The sequence below is a fragment of the Protopterus annectens genome, chromosome 9.part0, assembly GCF_019279795.1.
Source record: "Protopterus annectens isolate FY-2018-M chromosome 9.part0, PAN1.0, whole genome shotgun sequence".
Lineage (NCBI taxonomy): Eukaryota > Metazoa > Chordata > Ceratodontiformes > Protopteridae > Protopterus > Protopterus annectens.
The window spans coordinates 1143056800-1143074729 of NC_056743.1; the positions used below are offsets into that span (position 1 = coordinate 1143056800).

At 37.9% G+C, this 17930-nt stretch overlaps 1 protein-coding gene across 1 annotated transcript in view; it reads right to left on the minus strand.

The window, feature by feature from the left end:
* Positions 1–17930, minus strand: part of LOC122811876 (membrane-spanning 4-domains subfamily A member 12-like) — a 376785-nt gene that overhangs the window by 140948 nt on the left and 217907 nt on the right. Inside the window, exon 4 of the mRNA XM_044084011.1 lies at positions 8367–8423. Within this exon, the coding sequence (XP_043939946.1) occupies positions 8367–8423 (57 nt within the window). The remainder of the gene's footprint in view (positions 1–8366; positions 8424–17930) is intronic.

A 17930-nucleotide genomic window follows, 5' to 3' on the forward strand; every position in this document is an offset into this window, starting at 1 on the left:
GATTTATATAGAAATGTGACACTGCCAGCCCAACTATCTGGAATTTTGTAAATAATCATATATCATTTGTGAATAGTAGTATGATTCATATGCTTGTCTTACAAATGTAAGATAACTGTATGTTATGTATTGAGCTTAAGAATGTAACCACAGTATACCCTACTAGAAAAGAAAAGAAATGTATAAAAATGATATACCTGTGTAAATCTATGTTTTGATAGTAGAAGGTGGAACATACAGAATTAACTTGCAAAACTTCTAGAAAATAAGTTGGAATCAAAGTGTTTTATGATTGAGTTTCAGTACAGCAAGCAGGCACAATGTCTAGAGCTAGAGGTTTTCCTCTTGTCTTGAAACAGAAATAATTACTAGGTTTCAAATGTAAATGTGTTTTTATTGCTCTATGTCTTCCTAGGAGCTACACACTTCTGAGAGATATGTATTTTTGACACAGAGGTGTTAAATTCTAAGTATCTGTTTAGCCTGGGAACAGAAGTCAGGTGACAAAGAGTGATGTCACCCAAGCTAACCCATGATGTATCTGAGGAAGTTAGTGCAAGGCGCTAACGAAAAGCTTTGATTACAGCTTAATAAAATAGTTTTCCATTTTTTCAACCTATCGGATTGGCCTGTGTTGTCTTCCCGGCTTCCAGAGTTAGCGGTGGTTTATGCTGGTTTGCCATTTTGTATCTTGAGTTGGACCTGGACACATCCTCTCATCAGGACTTGCCTTGCTAATAGTAAGTAACCAAGGTACAACAATTTCTTTAAGATATAGATAAGAATATAATAAAGATTAGTTTAGATGTTTTCTGTATTTATTTCAGACTGTCCTGCAATGTAGTTTTAAAACATTTCCTGCGATTCTGAACTCTGTAGTTACTATGTTGATTGAGTATTGTCTTGTTCTTTTATTATTTATTATTAAATATATTTAAATATTTTAGTTTTAACTTTGGCTGGTTTATTTAGAGATATTTAAGCTCTTAGTGTACTTGCATATGTATTTGGTGACACTGTATAGGCCATTCCTAAATAGCCTTGGTCTTGGTCACACTTACCATTTGGATAAAAGTAACATTACACAGTAGGATTGAATCACCCTTTGTAAGGGCCTTTATAGTAGCTGATAAGTAGTGGTTGGTAACAGGGATAACTACCTTATAGTGTGGACAGAAGGGGGCATAGCTAATAAACATGTGCCATCCTTTGAAGGTGTGTGTGTGTGTGTGTGTGTTTGTATATATATCAAAACACAAAGTGTGTGTCAGCTACTTGGGCAGGGACACAAAGCAGTGGTTGGACAGAGAGGGTGCTAGAGGTCTTGGCTTGACCCCTCAGCTGAGTTCTAAACCCTACAGCTGTGCCAGTGGGGAGTTTTATTGCGGATCTGGAGAAAGAGGGAGAAACCCACCCCAGACTGATTGTGATCTCTGTGTACTCTTAAGGGAAATTGTACTTTACTGTGTGTGTATTTGTCATCCTCCCAATGTGTATGTCCCTCACTGGTGCTAGTGGTGAGGATTAAGGATCCTTGATTACTGAGCCAGTGCAGGGGCCTCACAGTTAGCCTCACCTTAAAAGAGTTCCTATTGAGTTTTGTGATGATGTTAGAAATAACGTCCTAACCCATTGTATACTCAGCTGGTGTATCACTGGATTTGCCTTTTGTTATATTGTAAAAATAAACCGACTCTCAGACCTCACTATATTTTTAGGGACATTTTTTTTTCTGATTTTATACCTTGAACTTCACTGTATTGCTTTAAAGATATCTTTTTGCCTCATTCCATCAAAAATGTATTAGATTAACAGCAATGTTGGTAAAGTGATTAGAACTGCAACTTTGGAAAGTTAGCCCCATAATGGACATTCCTGTTCATACTTGGGCCAGTCTTGTCATTTAGTTCCTTTCTATTTGAACAGTCTCTGATTGTCAGAGAAAACCATTTCTCTTGATAATGGGGGACACTTTTACATTTATTTTTTCTTTATTGGGTAAAACAAAATCCAAACTCAAATGTAGAAACACCAATTTAATAGTACACTGATATAAACAGACAAAAACATCCCAAAGACTAAGTACCTTCACCATAGAAATGGCTTCATCAGTGTAACCTTGGGAAATACATACACAATTTAAACAACGTGATACCCTACCAACTGACCGATCCTGACTTAATAACATCATCAGATAATAAATGCAGAAATTTAAAGACATAATAACAATGTTAACATTGCTTGATGAATTACTACAAGAATATATATGAATATATATATATATATATATATATATATATATATATATATATATAAATTATAAAAATAGTACCACATAAAAGATCATCGAACTCAGAAGTACCTGTGAAAAAAAAAATATATATATGTTTATATTGTTTAAAATATTAAAAAGTGTCCTAAATGACACTTGCTTTTTCTTTAAGTAAAGGAAGAATAGTTATGCTATCATTCAAACCTGGGGGATGTGTGGCATTAAGCCCAAGTTGCCATCTAATCTTAAGATTTTCCACTTTTAATTTCAAATCACCCCCTCTTTCATTGCACATTACTTTATCTATTACAAAAAAGATGAATTTCTTGAAGTTGATGCAAGTTGTACTATGCCTATACAATGCATTGTGAACATTCTTCATTCTGATGGCCCTTACATGTTCAGATATTCTTTCCCCAAGCTTACGTACAGTTTTGCCTACATAGAAACTTGTGCAGCTGGCACAGGTTGCTACATATACTAACATACTAGTGTTACAGTTGCATCTCCCTGGGCAACTTAATGTGCAGTTATAGCCAGGGATAGACACGTAAGGGCCATCACTGATAAATGTGCAGGTCTTACATGTCCCACACTTCTACATTCTAGATACTTGGTACTTACAGGTAGAGTTCAACATAATGTTTTTAACATTGCTCCCCCTACTAAACACTATCCTAGGTTTAGAACCAAGTATATCCTTGTATGTGTCATTGAGACCTGAATCCATGCAGTGTTGATGACTAAAACAATATCATGGGCAAGATGATTATACCTAAGGACCATTGTGGCATTGTTGTTGTTGTTCTGGTTTTGAGGGGACTTAACAGGTAATCCAGAACAAAAATGGGCTGGTATATTGTATCTCTTTTTTATTTTTGTTACCCAATATTTTGCTTTGTTTAGAGTATTTGAAGGTTTTGTAATTTGTCTTTATTGTTTACCATCTCCCTTATCTTGTTTACATTTTAGTTTTACCTTTTTTGTTGCAGCTACGTCATTTAATGATAAAATGAATGAATGGAGGAGGGCTGAGCAGAAGTCTATTATTAGCGTATCAGGTTTATAAATAATTCAAATAAATGGGGTGAGGATTTATTTGAGAATAAGAAACTGAGTAATGGCATTATGTCTTCTACACTGAATAAAAAATACGTGGATAACAAGATGGTGATTTGGTAAACATACTGCAGTTCACTTACATAACAGGTAATCCACCCAGAAGCACATTCATATTATTGATTAAATGATAAATTTACCATCAAGCTCCAGTTAAAGTGCAAGTAAATGAAGTGGCACTAAAAGTTGGTATTCATAATTTATTTCTTGGATATTTTTTATATTGTATTTTTGGCACAACTGATATTTTTGAGAACATTTACATTTGATAATGTTAGGCAAGTAGTACTAAGCAATGTGTGTAAGTGCGTTGTGTAATCATCACAGACAGTGAAAATGTTTGCATGTTCAACAAATCGATATATTCTGAGTGAACCTAAAAAAGTTACATCCTAGCTGATTTTCTTTCAGTGTTACAGAGATTTCAATAAAAATTAGCAGATGGTATTCCTCATTTACTAACAATATAATATAACTGGTAAAATCAGGAAAAAAACAGTTTCCTGTCATATTAAGTTAATTTGAACTTTTGTATTATTTAGTAGCTGACTAGCAAAGCTGCACTCATAAAACTGACAAAAATGCTATTTAAGGTAAGACAGCTACTGGCAATATATTTAAAATAATAAGACAAATAAGAAATTTACTGCATTAGCAATTTCATTTTATAGCAGATTCATTGATTCTCCGTGACAACTCTTATTAGTTAAGCATTTGTTAATACAAGGCATGGGCTTGTAGACCTCAGACCAGGGACTGTTTAAACATGTTTGGATTTTGGTCTTAAATAATTAATGTGGTTATTTGTTGGAAATTGTAAAAAAATCTAAAATGTTTAAAAGTTTCAGCAGCAAATTGTGTAAAAAGGGAACATACTAAGACCTTTTATATTCTTTGGAAGATGATATATCTTACTTATTTTCTACCATCTGTTCTATGTCCTATCCAAGTACTCAGGAAATCAAGTGTTTCTTCTGAATTGAAATTCTACCAGGATATCAGGTTGCAACAGTTTGGTTTAGTAGATGAGATAATTTGTACAAGTGTCTTTTTCAGGTATTCAGATTATGCAGCCATGCTGATCTGTATGGTGGAACATTGTTGTGATAAAGTCTGCATTGCTGACAGATTGTTTTCTTACCTGTAGCTGGTGTATCTCCAAGTTAGCATTATCTTTAGATAGAGTCATTATAAAAACATTTCAAATGCTACATTAATGGATTTACTGGAAGATTATATCCTTCCAGGATACATTTACTTTAAATTTATTTATTTATTTATTTATTTTACATTTGTTAACCGGGATGGTCCAACTGGATACATGTCCTTTTTCAGCGGAGGCCCGGGGAGAAAAGCTCCAACAGAGTTACATTGATAATTAGGTACAGTAAATGAGCTGAAAGAACTTAACAAAAACATAGGCTATTTACATACAAGTACAAGACTGCCATTACTATTTCTGAAATTACTACAAATGTAACATTAATAACATATTAGCAAGGACGGTAGGCAGTATAATGACATATACAGGATACATATTTCTTTATCACAGTATACAAAGTACTTATCATCTTAGCTAGTTGTTTATGTTTTAGTTAATGGCATAGAGCTAGTCTGGGCTTGAGCAAGGACATAGCCAGTGTGACTTGAAGTGGAGTTTTAGACTATTTTTGAATTGACTTAGAGAAGTTGCAAGCGTGATGTTATTTGGGAGAGAGTTCCATATTTTACCAGTGGCGTTGGCAAATAGCGCGTCACCACCTAGGTTGAGAGATTTAGTTGTTTGGACAAGGAGTCTGTTTGCTGAGCGAAGGCAGCTTAGATTGGAGTAGGGAGTCATTAAGTGTTTTAGTGCTGGGGTATTCTCAGGTTGTTTAAGGATTTTGAAGGCCTCTATGAGTTGGGACTGGTGAAGAAGGTGTGGGAATTCTATCCATCCAAGCTTTTTCAGGTTAGTACAGTGGTGTGTTCTGTAGGGTAGGCCTGTAACGAACCTGGCAATGTGATTATAGCAGGATGAGAGCTTGGCCAGATCAGATTTGTTAAGGTGAGTGAGGACAGGAGAGGCATATAGTAGGGTAGAGAGAAGGTGTGAATGGGCTGTGGCTGTCCTGGCATTCGGGGTAAGGAAGGCTTTAATTCTATATAGGGTCCCAAGTTTCTTGTTGACTGACTTAATGGCTTGGTTGATATGTATATCAAATCTGAGTTTATTGTCAATGTTTACTCCTAATAGCTTTGTATAGGTGTCTGGGGAGATGATGGTCCCATTATTGGATTTTATAGTGAAGTTTTCAGTCGGAGATCTATTGGTTGGGTAGAAGAGAAGTAACTTGGTTTTGTTTGGATTTAAGATCAGGAGATGGTTGGCAAGCCAGTTTTCGACTTTGGTGAAGCTATGTTGGGTGGTAGTTAGTAGATTTGCAAGAGAGGCATTGGAACATATTATAGTCGAGTCATCTGCATATTGAATGCAGGTGGCTTCAGGGATGACTGTTTGGATGTCGTTTATGAAGACTGAAAAGAGGAGAGGTCCTAATATGGAACCTTGAGGAACTCCTATGGTATTTGGTAGTAGGCAGGAGAGCTTGTTTTGCCACATTACTGCTTGTTGTCTCCCAGTGAGGTAAGCTTGAAACCAGTCAAGGGCTGGAGTATCTAGATACAGGGTTTTAAAGTATATAGAAGTAACTGATGGTTTACCATATCGAAGGCTTCGATAGGTCCAGGAAGAGAGCGGAGGATATTTTTTTATTATTCCGGTTAAGATTAATGTTTTCAGTAAAAGAGAGGAGGGCAGTGGTTGTACTATGATGGGATCTGAATCCATGTTGAGAGTCTGTGAGTAGTTTATTTTGGGTTAGATAGAACATTAGTTGGTTGTGCATGCACTTTTCCATAATTTTGGCAAGTGGTGATAGTATGGCTATAGGTCTATAGTTGGATAGTTCTGTGGATGAACCTCCTTTGTGGAGTGGAATAACATAGGATATTTTCCAAATTGAGGGGATTGAGGCCTCGGTTATGGTTTTGTTAATTAGGATTGAGATAGGGTAGGCTACGACATCTGCAGCAATTTGCAGGTATTCAGCCGGCAGAAGATCGGCTGAAAGGGTGGTTGGCTTCAGTTTTTCAAAAGGGATCTGATAAAGGATGTGGACACTGGCTGGAAGTTAAAAGAGAGTGGTGAGTCGGGTATAGTGTTTATAGAAGTGTGGGGAGGAGAAAGTTGGTTAGCTAATGACTGGATGGTTTCTGTGCAGAAAGTATCGAATGAATTGGGTATATCTTCTTGGCTCTTGTCAGATAATGTTCCTGGGGTCAGAGTAGTGGATTTGCCTGGTTGGAGAAGTTTATTTATGCCTGCCCAGTACTTTTGAGGGTTATTCTGATTTTATGTTGCAGATTGTAGAAGTTATTTTTCTTATCTAGTATGATGGCTTTTTAGTCTCATTTCTAAGTTGTTGGAATTTGATACGATCTAGGGGTAGTTTGGTAGTGCGCCATTTATCCCAAGCTTTGTCTCTAGTTGTTATTTTGGTTTTGGTGTCTGTTGTTAGCCAGGGTGCTAGTTGAGTTTTAATTCTTATTGAGCGTTTAGGGGCATGCGAGTCAAGTATAGTAAGGAATGAATTGTTAAATGATGACACTGCCTCATCAAGGGAAGGAACTTTTGTTTTGTCCAGTTACATGATTTGAGTTCAAGTTGAAATTTAGTTGGGTCAAAGTTTTTCTTGGATCTGATAGACCTATAAATAGGTAAGCTTGTACAATTAATTTTGTCTTTCATGATGTATGTGAGCAGGTGATCACTAAGATCATTAGGGAGAGTTCCAGACATATAGTTCTGGGGATGACTGTTGGTGAGTATCCAGTCTAGTATACTCTCTTTTTGGTTATTGTTACATGTACGTGTGGTAGATGATATTATCTGAGAGAATCCATGTAGGTTAACAGGGATGGGGTTGGACTGTGCTGTGCATTGGTTCCAGTCAATATTAACATCGCCCAGGACAATGGTTTCTTGAGGGTAGTTGTTGGCTATCCAATGTAGAATGACCTCTAGTGTTTCTACATTGTTCCCACGGGGAATATAGGTGACAATTAGCTTAATGCCCTTATGATTATTTAGTAGAATTTTTAGAGCTAGTATTTCAGCGTTAGAGACCTGGGGTGGTTGTATAGGGTTAGTTATGATGTTAAGTGTGCTATTATATAAAACGGCTATTCCACCTCCTCTTTTCTTTACTCTGTCTGCCCTAAGTATATTGTAACCAGGAGGCAGTTAAATGCTTTTGAATATTCTTCGTGTGTGTGTGTGTGTGTGTGTGTTTGTGCACACACATGAACATTTGTGTGAGTCAGAAAGTCTGTGCATGTCCTTATATATGTGTACATGCAGCATATGTGAGAATTTAGAAAGCCTGTTGGCCCAAAAATCTACCAAGTGAGGTCACTGTTCCCACTCCATATTTATGACAGTGACCTCAGAATGTTGAAGTAAGTATAGAGCAGAAAAAAAAATTGAAATTGACTCTTCTGCAGCCAGATGGAAGTTATGACACGATTAAACTAAAGATTGTTCATAGAGAAAAGAAGAAGTTGATCTCTACCTGCCATTCATGGACTTTCCATAAATCCCCTTTTGTTGTGACTACTGATGACATTGCAGTGAGTTTTTGAAATTGTGCTGTAATATGGTAATGGTTTACATAGCTGTGAGACAGTGAATAGTTTGGTTCATGTGTTAAGTTCATAAAGTGATGCAAAACTATTCACTTCTTATCATAAAAACTCTATAATCTTCAGCATTCTCCTCATGGCACACTTTACTGAATAAAACACAATTAAATTATGCCACGCTCTTTTCCAACTTATATTATAAATATTGTAATATCCATGGTTTCAGAATGTCACAAATATGTTGGAAAAAGGAAAACTGAGAAGATTAAAAGCAGTACAACTACTGACTTACCAGGCAAACACTGTCATGTTTTTCAGCAGCTATAGACAGAGATCCAGAAATAATATACTGCAAAGGAAAACAAACGGTCTTAGTACTCAATTCCTCATATTTATTCATGCTAGCTTTCAAATATTGCATTGAGAAATAACATCCTTTTATTTCTGGGTTAGACTTTCCACTTAATTGACAAAAAGACTAACTTAAAACTGTCACATGATTATTCTGACGCCATCCAAAGTCTAAATGAATAATTGTTCAAGAAAAATGTAAAAATAAAATGCTGTGCAATAACTGAACAATCTTGCAACTAATCTGTTATAAATAAAATTACATTTAAATTGTGTGACATCAAGTATACAGTATCACGGACAAGGGTATATCAGGCCTGTATAACCAGATGTGCAGACAAGTATACTGGCAAACAGGTAACATATTGTAGTTTCTGAGATTTATATCAATTATGTCAAAAAACTTACCTTCTTGCTATATTAGTTGGCTGGTCTGTATTTTTTTTATTGATTTATTTATCTATTTTTTTGTAATCAGCTTATCTCTGCACAATGGTATAATGGGATGCATCTTACCAATGTCCTTTGATTGATGAAGTCCTTTCTCTCTGTAGAGGAGACTGTTATAGCCACTGGTATTGAATCACACTACAGCTGAAGTGGGGACCATGATCAAATAAGGCCATCATACCATAACCAGCTGATGAAGTAGCTGCCATGTGTTAGCTTTACTCCCTCTTTATACGTTCCTGATGAAGTGCCCATAGGCATGTACTGTAATATAGTAAGGGGTTCAACCCCTCTTCCCCTTGGAATGGTTTACTAGTCTGTGGCCCTGTCTATCACGTTGCTCAGTGACTGATATTTCTTCAGGCTGCTGGTGTCAACAGAGAATTGAAGTGGGCATGTCCATAAACTCATCTCTTTCATTCTCTCTTCTATATAAGGTGAACAGGTATAACCTTATAATAAATGTTCCCTATTTTAGCTCCTTCGGTGATTATTTTATTTATTTAACATTTGTTTACTGAGAAAGTCTGACTGGGTTAGAGCCCATTTTCATGGGGGGGGGGGGCTGGGAAGATGCAAGTCTTTGTAATGCAGGCTGCTAAGTGAACCTTGAGCAACTAGATTGTAGCCAGGACTAAATTCATGTATAGCACAGATGTGGTTCTCATATTAGATAGCTGCTACTGTAATGTCATTGAATGTTACTGTAAAAAGTAATTGGTTACAAGTTGTTGTTGTTTGTCTTTTCGGCTTTTCCCGGTTAGGGGTCGCTACAGCAGAACTCTGGTCCGCTAATGATTGGCAGTCACTTTTTATGGTGCTGAGTTGCCAGCCCGACGCCCAACCTTCAGTGAAGGCATGCCCATTCACGCTTGTCTTTCGGAGGCCACTCGACCGTGGGGATGACATGCAGACTCCACACAAAAGGCACTCCAGCCAAGACTTGAACAGGAGAACCTCTTGCTGTGAGGCAACAATGCTACCGCTGTACCTCCGCGGAATGTAATTGGTTACAAGTATGACCTAAAATTCTCTGTACTTTCTTTAAAATCATCTTCTTGGTCTTTAATATGCTATCATGGTATACATTTGCAAGGGTTTGTCAGATTCTTAGATCTGCATGTCTGGATGTGCTCTTAGAGTATATCATGCTTTCTTGAAGGGCATTGACCTTTCCCCAATTTTTATAACCAAATGTGATAGATTATTTCAAGCACAAAAGGGGAAAGTGGCTAGGCTAAAAATGTCCCACAAGGGCAGCTAACCTAGTACGTCCCTATGAACCTAAGAACCTGTAAGGCAATAACTTTGAGAATCAGGAAGCCTGGTCCTGTAACTGCCTTAGCCTTACGTCACTGTATATGTTTTTTCTGGAAAGAAATACTTTTTTGCATTCATTTTTAACCAATATTAATGTGTTTTACAAATAAAATACCAAATGTAGACAGAAAAAGTTGATAAATATGTCATCCCTAACAGTTTTTGCCTAGATTGAGAGAGATGATACAGTTTGACATTTCAAAATGAATTTGTTTTGTAATGAGTAATTTAATTAGAAGGTTGACTAGATATTTTGCTCCTTCCTCTTTTCAAAAGCTGTCAGCTTGAACAGTGAACTGTTACAATGTCTTACTGACCAAGGCAGTAATATAAGTGCTGTCAATCCATTTTAGAGGGAGCAAGGGTAGGAGGGGTGAATTAGCACACCATGAATCCATTTTTGAGGTAGGGTGGGTATGGAGGTGTGCATTAGCATGCCATGCAATAGGATCTAGATTAGATCCATTTCAGAGGTAGGGTGGGTATGCAGATGAACATTAGCATGCCATGGAATATGGTCTAGATTCAATCCTTTTTTGAGGTAGGGTCAGTATGGAGGGGTGCATTAGCATGCAATGTTATAGGGTCTAGATTAGATCCATTTAAAGGTAGGGCAGGTATGGAGAGGTGCATTAGCATGCTATGGAATAGGGTCTACATTAGATCCATTTTAGAGGTAGGGCAGGTATGGAGAGGTGCATTAGCATGCCATGGAATAGGGTCTAGATTAGATCCATTTTAAAGGTAAGGTGGGTATGCAGGGATGCTTTAGCATGCCATGGAATAGGACCTAGATTAGATCCATTTTAGAGGTAGGGTGGTTATAGAGGGGTGTATTTATATGCATTGGAATAGGGTCTAGATTAGAAGGATACTGCTATAAGGAAATAATAACAAGCTCCAGTGTAGCATTGTGTCTTATGATCCTTAATCCCATACAAGCATAGCTCACATTAGTACAATATAAAACCAGACTACTGTAAAAAGCACGAGCCTAACACTGTCTGCAAACAGGATGCTGAGTGAATAATTCAGAGATTTAGCCAAATTTAGATTCAGATTTATCCGTCCACTCATCCATCCACAACATCTTTTTCACATTTTTGCACATAAGGTTGGGGTGGGTTCCTATCAGCAGACCAAAGACACATGTTTCTGAATGCATCTTGGTCAAACTGAAAACACTGAAACAGCAAAATATCGAAGCGGCATGTAAGCAAATTCTTTCCCTGGGGAAAGAATTTGCTTGGCCGCTTCAGTAGTTTGCCATTTTCGGCACTGTAGTGCAGTCTCAGAGTTGGTATATTTAAGTTAGGGGGGTGTGGGGGGTGAAGCCCCCCCACTTAATGTCATATTTTAAAGTATTTTCTTACCTTCTTTTATTTTTTGTTGGAAAAGTTATTTTTTTCCCTTGGAAAAAGAATTGCTGTTCTGACAGTTCGGTTTTGTTAGCTTTCATTTACATGGGGTCAATTAATCACCGTTTGCTTACCTAATCATTCGGTGATCTAATATAGACCCGGTTGGATCACTGAATCCATATCCATGTATGTAGAAAATGAACTCAAGAAAGCTTTGCCTTATGCTACCACTGTCTTAAAGGATACAGGCAGCTTCTTGAAAGACTTTTTCTCCACTGTTAAGTCTCTGGGCAGTTTTGATAACCTTCTACTTGTAACTATGGACACAACCAGCCTCTTTACTGTTATCCCCCATGAGTATGGCCTGAGGGCCTTACATGATTTTCTGACTAGACGTAATTTAACAACGGAACCTCTTTGTTCTCTGCTGGAATTAGTCCTTGAGAATAACATCTTTATGTATGGAGATACCTTTTATCTGCAAACCTGGGGTGTGGCCATGGGAACTCCATGTGCCAACAGTTATTCAAACTTGGTTTTGGCTGAGTGGGAATTTAAAACAATCTTTAGTGATGGTAATATCTGGAAGAATGAACTTGTCTATTACGGGCGTTTTTGTGGATGATGTTTTTTGTTTATGGAAAGGAGGTATTGACCAATTGGATCTTTTTGTCAGCTTTATTAACAACAGCACTGACTTCCTTGAGTTCAAAATGAAACACTCATCCTCAGTCATAGATTTCTTGGATGTCAAGATACGTTTACATCCAATCCAAGGTCTCTCTACTGGGGTGCATAGGAAAGAGACCTGGCAAAATCATTTCTTACATAGGCAGAGCATGCATCCAAGACATATTTTTGATAACATCTTTGACAATCAAATCTTAAGAGTCTCAAGACTATGTACTGATGAGGAGGAATTCTTGGAAGAGCAATCCCATCTACGTAGATATCTGAAGGATAGGGCTTACCAGGAAAATAGTTTTCCGCCAGTTTCACAGGTGCAAGCCTATAGAAAGCAAAGAGGTCAACCTTATTATTCAGAGAGGTCTGAACAAGCATCATGAAGACAGCCTAATGACACAACACCTAAACAACTTAGATGTATGCTTACTTACAGTTCAGACAATCGGCAGATCTGTGAAGTGATCAGGAAATTTTGGCCGATTTTGACAGTGAATGACAAAATAAAGAACATCGTTGGAGAGAGACCTAGGTTCCTTTATAAGAATAAAAAGAATATCAAGAGATTACTATGCCATAAAGATGGCTTTAAACGTGGTGGTCCACTATCAGACCGCAAAGGTACTTTTAAATGCTGCAGGTGCAAAGCTTGTCCTTACCTAGATACTAGTAATACTTTCCTTCATCCAGTATCTGGATGTAACTTTCATTTTGATGTTTATGCTGATTGTACTACTAGCCATATAATCTATTGGGCTACCTGTCACAAGTGCCAAGCTTTTTACCTTGGTAAAACTGATCAACAACTAAAGGATCGCATTCTACGACATGTCAGAGACATTGATCAGAAAGTTCCACACAATGCCTTAGCAGCACACATATTGGTCCATCCCACGCATAATTTCTTGTTTAAAGCTGTGGAAGTGGTCACCCAAAACATCAGGGAAGGAGATGTCCACAACAGGACAGAACTGAGAGAGATCTTTTGGATCAATAATTTTAGAGCCAATCGACCCCCAGGTCTTAATACAATAGTACCTCTCAGACCTGTTCTAAAATCTAGAAGGAACCTACCAAACATTAATACATGATTCTAGCATTTTTATCATTGAATTACATCAAAGGAGATAAACCTCCACTTTGAACATTTATTTTGTCCTGTGCCTTTAAGAACACCAAAGACAATCAGCTACCAGCTGTTTCCTTTATAAACAGGAAGAGCTAACCACACTTTCATACGATCTGAAGGCATCTGCCGAAAGCGCTTATCGTTTGGACAGTATTATCAGCTTTTTACACTCCAGTGAAGTATTTGTTTTTGTCAGCTTTACTTACAAAGCATCTATTAACTGTGCTTTAACAACTTGAAGCCTGAAGTTGTGGATGTTAATTACTAGGCTAATTATTTCAGTACTTCAGTGAAGTTTGCATTCCTGTCAGCTTCACTTTTTAAGCTTCCAATAAATTGAGTTTTAACAGCCTGAAGTTTGAAGCTGTGGATGACAATTGCTTGGATATTCAACTACTTTCAGTTCATCATATTCTAGTGAAGTTTACATTCTGTCATCTTCACTTTTTAAGCATTTAATAAATTGTGTTTTAACAGTCTGAAGCTGTGGATGACACCTAAGATCTTTTTTCCCTTGTTTATTTGTCTACCCTCGGTGTCTTCAGTAGTGGTGAGGAGAATTTATTTCCTGCCTCTTAAACCTGGTCGATTTCTTTGAAACAGTCACCAAGGCCATTGACAAGGGGAAGGTGGTCCACACAGCCTACCTGGACCTCGCAAAAGCCTTCGATACAATACCTCACTCAGGCATTATAGATAAGCTCACCAGCTTAAATATAAACCCCCATGTCACTAGATGGGTTGCAAACTGGCTCAAGAACAGAACCCACATGGTTAGAATTACTGGAACCATGTCAGACTCCAAACCAGTTACAAGTGGCATCCCACAAGGCTCAGTCCTGGGACCTCTCTTGTTCGGTATATATTTCTCGGAGGTACAGGCCAATGTGGAAGGACTGTGGCTGACCAAGTTCGCAGATGACTGCAAACTGGGCATCATAATCGACTCTCCAGCCGACACAAGCATCCTACAAAAGGGCCTCATAGAAACAGACAACTGGTGCCAGAGCCATGGCCTCAAGCTAAACGCCAAAAAGTGTATAGTCATCCCCTTTGCAAAAACAAAGTGCCCACAAATTACCACATAGGTGGTAATCCATTGAGTATGGAAGAAGTAATTAGGGACCTGGGGACCCAAGTTGATAGCAATCTCTCATTCGACAACCACGTGGCCAAAGTGGTTAGAAAAACATTTTATATAGCCCACCTAATCATGAAGGGATTCACATCTAGATCAGGGGAGGTCATCGTGCCTCTTTACTCATCCCTTATCAGGCCCATAATTGAGTACAATGCCCCTTTTGGGATGCACCTTACCAGACACCTGCAGCAACTGGAAAGACCCCAAAAGTACCTCACCAAGAGGATCAAAGGGCTCAAACAGATGCCATATGCTGCCCAGTTAAAGAAACTCCAGCTCTACTCAGTGGCATACCGCCTGCTCAGAGGCGATCTGTGCCTGACGTATTAAGCCATGTCCAACCCGGAATTAATGGACATGCTGCACCTCAGAAAATCCAAATCCCATCGAGCTAGGCGCTTGAGAGACTTGAACCTCAGCACTGAAATAAATAGGACATGCTGGAGGGACAGATTCATAACCCAGAGGCTCCCTTCACTCTGGAATAAAATCCCAGTCCAGGTTAGGCAGAGTCCCTCATTGACTCTCTTCAAGAGGAATCTTGATGAGTGGATGGGAGATCGTAGATTTACCCCAGGTATCACTTCTGTGTCACTGTTAGAGGCACAGTATACTAACCTCGAAAAAGGGCATAGCAAAATTCATTTAAAATGGGTGGCGAAAGCCAAACACACTCTGACTAGGCTTGTAAATACCCTAGGGCAGATAGCCTAGTATGAACCTATGAACCTATGAACCTTAATGACACCAGCATCAGTACACCAATGATTACTCTAAATGAAAGTGCCTTAATGACACCAGCATCAGTACACCAATGATTACTCTAAATGAAAGTGCCTTAATGATACCAGCATCAGTACACCAAGGATTACTCTAAACGAAAGTGACTTAATGACACCAGCATTGGTACACCAATGATTACTCTAAAGGAAAGTGCCTTAATGACACCAGCATCAGTACACCAAGGATTACTCTAAATGAAAGTGCCTTAATGACACCAGCATCAGTACACCAAGGATTACTCTAAAGGAAAGTGCCTTAATGACACCAGCATCGGTACACCAATGATTACTTTAAATGAAAGTGCCTTAATGACATCAACATTGGTACACCAAGGATTACTCTAAATGAAAGTGCCTTAATGGCACCAGTTTTAGTACACCAAGGATTACTTTAAATGAAAGTGTCTTAATGACACCAGCATCAGTATGCCAATGATTACTCTAAATGAAAGTGCCTTAATGACACCAGCATCAGTACATGAATGATTACTTTTAATGAAAAATGCCTTTATGACATTAGCATCAGTACAGGGATTGGGCGTGGGGGCACCAAAAGATACCAGTTGATAGAAATGAACCAGATGCTTGTAGGTTTTTAAGTCTGGACCTGTATGAACAAGTGTAAAATCTCAGAGTCTGTCTTTTCTGTGCACTTTCAAAATAAAAGCCTTGATTCTTGATTCACTAATTGTCTGATAAATACAGTTTATTATGTAGACATAAAAGCAGCATACATGGAAGTTGATATGGTCATATATTACTGATACTGTCTTGAATACCAGAGCTGATGAATTGAATCAAACAAACTTTTGTAACTGAAGATTGCAAACTGAATATTCAAATGTCTGTAGCTCTGAAGATTGATTTAAAGTGTTCTACTGCAACTACAAAACTGAGACAGACTATACTGTTCTTTGTGACTCTGAACTCTGAAATCAAAACTGTTTTCTGTAGTTTCTACAACCCAGAACTTCTGAACTGACTTCTGCCTTGAAAGTATCGATTTTAATACCAAAACCCTGTAAATTTCCTATCTATTGTTACACACCTCTTTAAGCTTGGTTCCCAAGCCTTGTGTCATCTAAATTATTGCAAGTGACCATCTCTGAACTGTCTTTTTTGTATCTCTGCAAGGTCTTTGGCACATAACATAATGCTCTGCACATCTTGTTAGCACATCTCTTCCTTATCAGTCCTTTTTTCTGAAAGTAAATGGAATCCATAGTGAAGGAGTAATGAACTGATATCATTGAGATCATCATCTCTTTCATTAATACCGATTTAATGAAAATCAGGCTTGGCTTCTTTGTAAAGTATAAATAACTACAGCATATCTGCTCTAAAAGGTAGAGTAGAATTCATGACATCATGCCTGATAAGGCTTGAGGAATGGTCAACACAGTAGCTTATATCACATGATAACCCATGCAGAATGTTTCACCAATGGAGATTAAGGAAAATATCAAAAGAACTGTAGGTACTTTTAAGTACAAAAAGGCAGTAAAGGAAAGCCATCTTCTTTGCAGATTTTTGGAAAGGCCACCAGAGACAAGAAGTTCAAATCATATGCTTTCCAAAGAATGACAATTACAGCAACCTAGAAAATAGAGCAAAAACATATAAAACTGAAATGGGAATAGAGCATGTGCTGCACCTTACAGGGAAGCAAAGGAGCTGGGTGCATTAAAACAAATGCCAGAGTAGTGGACATCATATGCAATTATCCTCCCAGTAAATAATAATGTAAAGGGGTTTGTAGAACAGCCTTCCATCAGAACAGTGAGAGCATAAAGTACATAGGGCATACACAGTGCAACCTGCTTATGGGTTTAGGAGGCATCAGCATAATAATTTGATGGTAAAAGGGAGAGGACCAGTGGGGCACTGGTTTTCATGTCATGCAATAATGGTTAAATTTCATTCTGCAGAACATCAGATAATTCTTTATATGAACTGGATGCTGGATCCCCAGGTTCCTGCAACCTATATCTCTCAACTTCAAATGCAAAAAATCTGGACAGAGCCTAAAATTATGGTGGGACAAAGGCAAAGACTAGGGACAGATTTTAAATATTGCTCTTATAAACTTAGAAAGTTGCTATATAAAGCAGGATTTGTGTTAACATGTATTTTCTGAAGGATATGAGGTCTGAAACTTGAATGTGTGTCACTATTTATTGAATTAAATCCTCAATGATTTGACAGAAAAACACAAATTTTATGAAGAACAGACCACAAATATGAGGCAAAAATCTGGACAGCTGAGAGGCCTGTTGTAACCTACTGCTGCTGTTTTGGTTGCAAGCCTTTCACTGGACACATGTTGTTTCCTGGACAGAATTCAGGACTGAGGCACAGTAAAAATAAACCTAATGAATGATTACCTTGTGAACTCCTACCCCCATTTTAATGCTTTACTTATCCTGCTGACCTCAAGGGAAATGGTTTATTTAATCATTTATTCTATGAGGCAACAACGGCTGGAAGGTGAAAAATCCCTGAGCCCCAACAGCTTTTTATTTTTTTTTATTCCTAAATTTAACTCAGGCTAGTGCTGGCATAGACAAATACATCCCTACCATCAGAACAGTTACAGAAATGAAATATGCTGTCAGACAAGAATATAAAATCCATTACA